Source organism: Cicer arietinum, chromosome 4, assembly GCF_000331145.2.
Source record: "Cicer arietinum cultivar CDC Frontier isolate Library 1 chromosome 4, Cicar.CDCFrontier_v2.0, whole genome shotgun sequence".
NCBI lineage: Eukaryota > Viridiplantae > Streptophyta > Magnoliopsida > Fabales > Fabaceae > Cicer > Cicer arietinum.
This window is the reverse complement of record NC_021163.2, coordinates 21,236,173-21,245,348: the sequence shown is the minus strand read 5'-3', so window position 1 is coordinate 21,245,348 and position 9,176 is coordinate 21,236,173. Positions and strand designations below refer to the sequence as shown.

At 30.8% G+C, this 9,176-nt stretch overlaps 1 protein-coding gene and 1 long non-coding RNA gene across 2 annotated transcripts; both read left to right on the top strand.

Moving 5' to 3' along the window:
- The first annotated feature begins 5,669 nt into the window (after positions 1-5,669).
- LOC140919932 (uncharacterized) lies at positions 5,670-6,510 on the top strand. The gene is made up of 3 exons (XR_012162613.1): positions 5,670-6,165; positions 6,243-6,294; positions 6,372-6,510. It is a non-coding gene; the product is annotated as an uncharacterized lncRNA (long non-coding RNA).
- Positions 6,511-6,974: 464 nt separating this feature from the next.
- On the top strand, positions 6,975-9,073 carry LOC101503615 (aspartic proteinase 36-like). Its single transcript, XM_004516543.4, has 5 exons — positions 6,975-7,189; positions 7,370-7,499; positions 7,642-7,901; positions 8,269-8,496; positions 8,815-9,073. Exons 1-5 carry the CDS (start codon positions 6,975-6,977, stop codon positions 9,056-9,058), a joined length of 1,077 nt encoding a protein of 358 aa, XP_004516600.1. The 3' UTR covers positions 9,059-9,073.
- Positions 9,074-9,176: the final 103 nt, after the last annotated feature.

The window sequence follows — 9,176 nt, the reverse complement described above, 5'->3', positions numbered from 1 at the left end:
TATCATAATCACATTATGATATATCAAAATATTTAAGTAAATAGTATCATATTATAACATCAAATTCACTCAAGTAAGATAATCATCTCATTATAATATGCATCAAATCATCTAAGAGTAATTATTATTACTTTTGAAACACATCAATCACCACAAAACAATCACAAGTAAATGCAATGCTATGCATGAGCTTAGACTCTACTTCACAATGTGGTACCATTCTATCTCTGAAGTACTTGGTTAGGAGGCTTGATACTATGCCACCATCCCGGTAGAAGGACAATTCAAATTGGCCCTGTCCTCATAGATCCCCTCAACTCAACCCGAGACACATATACGTGACAGTCGAGGTAAAAGTGTGTTGCGTGGTAGCTCCCGACATTTGGAGTGCTACCTCCAAGTCACCTAGGAATTCCCCACCTGAATACCTCCAAGGTCTAACAATCTTGCCTTAAGGCTCGACAGCAGACCGCCACGATCAGGCTCATTCAGTTGTACTTCCCCATAATCACTAGGCTTGTCAGGCCCTACCTATATGATGACAAAATAATCTCCACTTCACAAATTCACAATATTTATTTTCTCCCCCCGTTAGCTTAGACTACTCCATTAAGAGCACCATATTTAAGAATCATCACTATCTCATCAAGTATGGGGTACTTCAATATTTTCATCACAATCTTATAATATCATTAATCATAAATAATCATATAAACTCATCACAATTTTATAACATCACTATCATCAATCAACAATCATCATTATCATCACGTAAGCATATATCAAACCATGCATCCATATTTTATTATCACAACACATAATTTCATCTAATCAAATATGTACACATAATTTCATTCAACATCCAACATCACAATAATAACAAATATCAACTACCACACAAGTATTAAAAATTAAATCAATCAACACCTTATAAAAATTTCTATTTCACATTTTAATCTCACAATGCTCATATTTCAAATTAATCAATTTATCTCTCAAAGGGCTACTGCCGTACGTAGCAAGCCCCAGATGAATCGTTGGGAAATACGGTTTTCCCGTTCATCCCACAGTATATTATACTCATGAATTCAAACGCTCTCTCACCTCTTACCTTGATTGAAGATTTTTCCCAACAATGACGATCTACTTATTTAATGCGTCGCGTCTTCACCAACCACTGCCTACGAGTGACTATATATTGTTATTCTCTAAAATTATGATGAAATTTCGATATGTTTTACGAATTTGACTATCAATTAGGTAGAAAAGAGATAATTTTGGACTGCATTAACATTTATCGGATGTGTGAATCCGATATTAATTTTTTGAAAAATACACCACCAGATCTTAGAATATGGTACAACCAATTACATAACTTCAAAAAAATTAACATCCAAAATGATAATGATAATGAGGAGAGTTTTAGAGCTACATTACCTTGATAATGAAGAAAAATAGAGTTGATGATGCTAATGTATAGAAGAATGGAGTTTTTGAACTCCACAAATGTGAAAGTATGTAAAGAATTTGAAATTGAGTGTTGAAGAAAAAGTATTTGGTGAGAATGCTCACACTGCTTTTGCATTGGTGTCTACTAGATGTTGGTATCTGGTAATTTAAATTACAGGTTTCACGTATCAGAAATTTACTAACCCGGAAGTTGGGAAGAGTGAGGATGAATATAATAAATTTGATAAGCCTCTGAGTTATAGCTGTCAAAATGGGTTAGCCCGAATGGGCCAGTCCATCCAACCCGCTAAAATATAGGGCTTGAGCCTAAAAATTTTAGTACGAATTTTTTCAGGACTTTTTAGACAGGTTCGAATAAACTCGTTACCCATTCGGGTCAGCCCATATGGATACAAGATAGTAAAATTAGCTCACATAAAAAAAGGTCCAAAAAAAATTCAACCCACTTAATTGGTTATATATATACATACATATATATATTTTGATTATATATTGTTAACAATCAATTTATCTATTTTCTGAAGTGGACAATCATCCAACACTTTGTAAAATATAAACATTGCTCAAAAAGTGTAAAAACACTTATTATAGAGTCACATTAGAACTATTTAGCACTCTATTTGAGTTTAGGTTATGTTAGACAAATCTAAATTCATTTGTGTTATGCTAGATAATATCTCTAACTTTTGGATAATTTGAACTTATTTTAATTTGTGTGCTGTTTGGATAATATGTTGTTTTAAAAAATTTGAATTGTGTTTGTGTTAATTGAAAAATCCAAATTTAGTTTGTGGATAAAGAGTAAACTATAATATTTTTTAAATGGGCATGAAAGAAAATGGACTTTAAAATTGATTCATACTTAATGTATAAGTAGTATACCATAATTTTTTTAAATGGACATCAACGAATATTTTTAAATTAAAAAAAGTCGCAAAAAATTAAAAATATAATGACTCGATCAAAATATTATAAAAAATGTGCGGGTTACCTGCTCAGCCTACAACCCGTTTAGGGTCGGACTTAGATAGTATTTTATTGGCTCATATTAAAATAGTGTTTTTTGACCCAATTAGAAGAAACTCGCAACCCATTAAAACAGACCCTTATAGGGCGAGTAATCCGTTTTCACAACTCTATTATGAGCAACGGTGATGGATGAACAACTTTCTTATAATTAATAATATATAATGTCTTAAAGTTTAAAAAAAAAGTATATATATATATTTATTTACCCAACGGTCAAAATTGTTGGTCAAGTGTTTGGGTTTGCAAGAGATGTTTTTGTTTCTATTTTGTTATTTTATTAATATATCTATACTATAATATTTGATACTTATTTCATCAAGAACAAGTCTTAATGAAATACTTTTTAATTGGTCTATGCACACATGTTTTTAAATTTGGGGTTGTCTGTCTTATGTCAGAATCTCTGATGTCAAGCGAATTAAACTTGCCTATAGAGTCTATGAATGTGTATTCAATGTGTATGTAGTAAACAACAAAACGTATATATTTTATGACTTAAATGTAAAAGTGATCATAGAATGAAATAATGTTGACTTCTATGAAAATAAATACTATTTCAAATCGAAAAATAGTGGAGACAGCGAACCAAGTCACGTTCTTGTGACAAGAAGCACTGAAAGTAGCAAACAAGGAGAAACACAAACTCGAAGAAGTAAGAGAGTAAAAGTTGTTAAAGATTATGAACCCGATTATACGACATATCATTTAGAAGAGGATCCTTCAAATCCTCAAGAAGCTTTGTCAAGCTTGGATTCAGATATGTGTTTAAAAAAATATTTTTCTTTCTCATAACAATATCTTTGGAAAACTAGTAAACTCTAAATAAAGAGTTAAATATATTTTACCAACAAATTTCTATCAAATGGAAGGAGTTAAACTCTGCGCTAAAATCGAATTCAAATCGCATTAAAAAATGTATCTACATACAGTATCTAACACATTTTAAATATGATTACTTTCAATTTAAGAAACTTAAAAGTAAACAAAAAAAAAATTAAATATGTTTAGATTCAAATTCAAAATTTTGTAGTTGTGTACAATTTTTTTTACCATTTATTTATAAAAGTAATGAAGTGATTATATATATATATATATATATATATATTAAGGAAGGACAACACTTTGTGACTTGGACACTACTATCTACTACTCACACAAATTGCTTTTAATTTTTAATTTTAATTAAAAGTAGGTTATTTTTATTTTGTGAGAAAGTAGGTTCATTCTTCGTATATGGTTTGTATTTATTAATGCTAGTAGCATAAATATAAGTAAAATTATTGTTATTTTATATTTTCTTTAAATTACTTTAATTAAATATAGATAAAAATTATAATAGAACTTTGTTCTTATTAGTTGAATTTTGATGAGTTAAAAAACATAGAAAGAGTTTTAAGAAAAAAAATCAGAAGTTCAATCTTGTTACTAATATATTTATCTCTCTCTTCTAACAAATAAACCATATATATATATATATATATATATATATATATATTTATATATATATTTTCTCTAAGTGTATATTTCACTTTTTTTTCTTTATAATTGATTTTCTTGTAAAATTAATACCGTAGCTTCACCACTAAACCTGGTGTAAAAATTTCAGAGTAATTAGATTTTAGGAGTTTTATCTCTTGGATTCCTTATCTTAGGAGTTTTGTCTCTTGTAAGAAGGGATAGCAAAATCATTTATTAAGTTATCATCCAACTTAATTCATCAATTTATTAATCTATATAATTCATTTACATAACTAAAAGTTAGTTAATTAATTGAATTCAATTCCTCCATTTAATGATATGGATGAAATCCAATCCATGCCTTCGACTATTTTTACAAATCCAATTGATTACATATGTTCTTTTAAGGGGATTACATATATTTTTGAACTAAATCTTAAATCTAAAAGATTATATTTATTTATTATAAAATAGATATCTTTTGATAAATATTATTATAATTGTTTTAAAAATACTATTTTTATTAATTAAACAAGTATATTGTTCTATAAGTTTTAAAAAAAATATCAATATTGTTCTATAATTTGTCTGTTTTTATTGGGAATAGAAATACACAATTTGACATTTTTATAATTAGTAATGGTACATAACGTGAAAGATTTGCAAAAAAAAAAAATAACAAATACACATATGTCACGATTTAAAAAGTAAGAGAAATGAGTAAGTTTCATTTTTGACATAATTCTACAAAAGCTTGAACAACTATTTTCATTTTACAAAAGGATCCCCAAAAAAATCCATCAATTTGATTCCAATCAAGCACTAAAATAAATCAAGCACATTAAAAATAATTTTTTACGTGATTGACATTATTTTAATTTGCAATTTATTCCTCCCAATTAATTTAAAACATCAGTTGCAATATATTATAACACTTTAATCATATACTAAAAAGGTAATTAAATAGATTTGATAGATATCCGTCAAGTGAAACAAGGATAATTGATAAATTATTTTTAAGAATTGCTAATGAATTTTAAATTGATTAATGAATCAATTACTATTCAAATCCAAATTCATCGAATCTATAACGGATATCCCAAATTTTTTATTTCATTGTTGTACGTTGAAGTATTTATTTAACTCGATTTCTTGACCAAGTGTTATATTTGTTGCTTCAATGGTATTCACATCGTGTATTTTGTATATATACATAGTAGTTGTTTCGCTAAATAACATATATATAGTCTATGATTGTTCCCTCGATAACGATAATAACATATATATAGTCTAAGATTGTTCTCTCGATAACGATAATATTTGTAAAACTCTTGTGACTATATTCAATTAAGGTTAGCCTAACACATTTGAAGACTTAAAATAAATTTATTATATTATAAAATTAATATAATTGATATCATGTAATAATTTTTCTTCGATTGATTGATTTAATATTGTTGAGATACTATTAAATTTAGAAAAATATTATATATTTTAATTTTAAAAATATTAAAACATAAGACTTTTTATTAAGTAAAATTATTTTTTAAAATTATTTTAATAAAGTAAAATTTTTATTTTTCACGAAAGTTTAAAGCGGTAGATTTAATAGCCTTAGTTGTTTCCACGTTGTTTATCTACTCTCAAATTTTAGTATGATTTAGCAAAATATATTTGTTTGTTTGCGAAGGTAGAATTAGCAATGAATTAGTGTGGTGGGTTTTTTCTTTTTGCTTAGCTTATATTTCATTTGTGTGGATTGAGTGTGGTTGGTGTTTTTATTTTTTCTTTTTACTTCTTAGGTGTTTCCGTAAACTTGTAATTCATTGTACCACCAAGTTAAAGTGGTTCTCTTGAAATTGAGAGCAAAGATAAAGTGCCTCACGCTTCACTCTCGCCGTTCACCAACACTCTCGCCGCCTCACCCTCACTCTCTCACTCTCACTCTCACTCTCACTCTCACTCTCACTCTCACTCTCACTCTCACTCTCACTCTCACTCTCACTCTCACTCTCACTCTCTCACTCTCTCACTCTCACTCTCACGTACGAGATTGGGGATTGAATCGGTTTTAGGGTTTTGATACATACCTTCCACGTGCTCATTTCGAATATCTACTTTCACAAATTGCTTTTGTAGTGGTTTCCATTTTTATTATTTGGCTGATATGTAAATGCAATTGGCTGATATGTAAATGCAATTGCAAAGGTGAGCCTTTGTCCTTCATTGCTAATTTTATCAGAATCTTCAATTGCTCTAACAAATGTATCACACTCTCTTTGTAGTTATTTTTTTACGGCAATAGTTGATGGCTTAATGCAATGCTGATTTGCAAAGGTGAGGCTTTGTCCTTCATTGCTAATTTGATCAGAATCTTCAATTGCTTCAACAAATGTATCATACTCTCTTTGCAGTTAATTTGTTACAAAGAATGGCAATGGTTATGCAATGCTGACTTGCAAAGGTCAGGCTTTGTCCTTCATTGCTAATTTGATCAGAATCTTCAATTGCTCTAACAAATGTATCACACTCTCTTTGTAGTTAATTTATTACAAAGAACAGCAATAGTTGATGCAATGCTGATTTGTAAAGGTGGGGCTTTGTCCTTCATTGCTAATTTGATCAGAATCTTCAATTGCTTCAACAAATGTATCACTCTTCTTTGTAGTTAATTTATTACAAAGAATGGCAATAGTTGATGCAATGCTGACCTGCAAAGGTGACACACCATTGAAGGTGGTTGTCTTTTATACAAAGAAGAAGAACTTAGTGATATGCTGATTTGCAAAGCTAAAGGTGATCCACTTATTCTTTATATTTTCGTTTATTTTCTTTGCTTCATTCATGTGGCTAGGTAGTGTATAAATAGAACATAGATCAATGTCAATAATCATTCTCATAACACCCTCGTTGCACTATCATTCTCTCTTTCTCTGTTCTATTCTATTTATATTTCAATTTTCACTTCACCTATTCCACCACCATCCCCATTAGACCAGAAATAACCATAAACAAAAATGCAGTTCATCTACATTACACTGCTGTTGTTGGCCAGCATTGCGGCACCTACTGTGTGCACCACTTACCTTCCTCTAAAACGGGTCATTCCACTTAACCACCGCGTTAAGATTGACACATTGATAGCTCGCGACAGCATTCGCCACTCAAGAATCTTGGGTGGTGTTGGCGTCAACTTCTCAGTCCAAGGGATCGCTGATCCAAACTCCTTTGGGTAAGGCTAATCCTCTTTCTCGTATACTCCTTCATTTATTTCTTATTTCCTTGTTCTTTTCATTTTCTGGTATGCTCTGTCATGCATTTCTTATATTGTACAGAATTGAATTTCATTTTATTTTTATCAGATACGTGACCGTGAGATTTAATTAATACTATTGTTGGTTTGTTTCATCAGTCTCTATACCACAAAAGTAAAGCTTGGATCTCCACCAAGGGAGTTTACTGTTCAGATTGATTCCGGAAGTGACGTCTTATGGGTTAACTGTAATCCTTGTACCGGTTGCCCTCATTCCAGTGGACTTGGGGTATGGATTTTCAATTTCCATCATTGCTTTTTTTTCTACACACATACTTACTTGTAGTGTAGTGTTTATTTTGTTGCCTTGGGAACCAAGGTTTAGATTTGGAGCTTAACATTTGTTGCTTGTTGCATTGTATTGTGTACAGATTGAGCCTAATTTTTTTGACACAACTAGTTCATCCACGGCTGCACTAGTAAATTGCTCGGACCCAATATGCCCTATCGCGGTTCAAGGTGCGGAAGTTCATTGCTCTCATAAGGTTAAGCATAAGCAGTGCAGCTACAATTTTCAGTTTCAAGATAAGAGTACTACCTCCGGTGTCTATGTCTCTGATGACATGTATTTTGACACGATCAAGCAGTCTTCTTCGACTAGTGTTAACTCTTCAGCCACCATTCTTTTTGGGTGAGAAACTCCTATTCTTTTTCATTGCGAGCAATTGTAAATGTGTTTGTATGCTTTGTGGGATTAATAACATATAGAAATTAGACCTGGATAGGTGGGTCAAGGGAGCATATCCTTGTAGAGGGAACTGTTAGACATGACTTGTAGGATTGAAAATCAGAGAGAATGTTGGGAAAGAAGAGTGGAATTAAATTGGTAATGCAGGTTTTGTCAATAGGTTGATTTTTTTATAAAATGGAGAGCTTGTAAATTGGGATTTGCTTATCTTTTCTGGTAGTTTTTTCTTTCATTCCCGTGTTTCTGTTAATACTAATACTTAATATGGATTTTGGTAAACTTTATTGGATGTATTTTTTTTTTAAAATAGGTGTAGCACCTATCGATTTGGAGGTTTGAGTGAGACGGTCAGAGCATTTGATGGAATATTTGGGTTTGGCCCTAGTGATGTATCAGTTGTCTCACAATTGTCATCACAAGGAAAAACACCCAAAGTTTTCTCTCACTGTTTGAAAGGAGATGGAAATGGAGGAGGAATTCTAGTTATTGGTGAAATTTTGGAGCACAATATTGTTTATAGTCCAATGGTCCCATCCCAGTATGTTCTCTTCTGCATTACTTTTCCCTTTTTCTTTCTCCAATTTGTGGTTCATTTCTTTCCTGTTCAGTTTAATTATGTTTTTTCATCCACAAATTTTCATCACATGGTACACCCTTGTTATGTAACTATGTTTGAATCAGCCTAGCAGTGGATAAGCATTTTAACATATTTTTATTTAATTGAATGTAAAAGGTGATATTGCTAAAAATCATTTTAAAATGGTTCTTGTGTTGTTTTTTCCTTGTATTTTCTTACTCTTAAGGTGATATTTTGCAGTATAATTGACTAGTAGTTTCCTTTTTAATTAAATCTCAGGGTTCATTATGTCTTAAATCTCGAAAGCATTTCTGTCAATGGGAATCTTCTGTCAATTAATCCAGCCGTATTCGCAACATCATACGACCAAGGAATTGCAGTTGACAGTGGGACAACACTGGCATATCTTATTCAAGAAGCCTATGATCCACTTGTTAATGCCGTAAGATTTCTTGTACCACACTCAAAAGATTGCAATAGACAACTTTGTTGGACATATTATTCTCTTTTGCCTATTCTATGACGAGGAATCATCATTGCAAAAAAATAATGTGGATATGTTCTTACTCTTTGGTTTGCTTGTCTCATGTTTTGTCTATTTCCTAAAATCACTTGACATTTTTCCATTGAGTTAATATGGG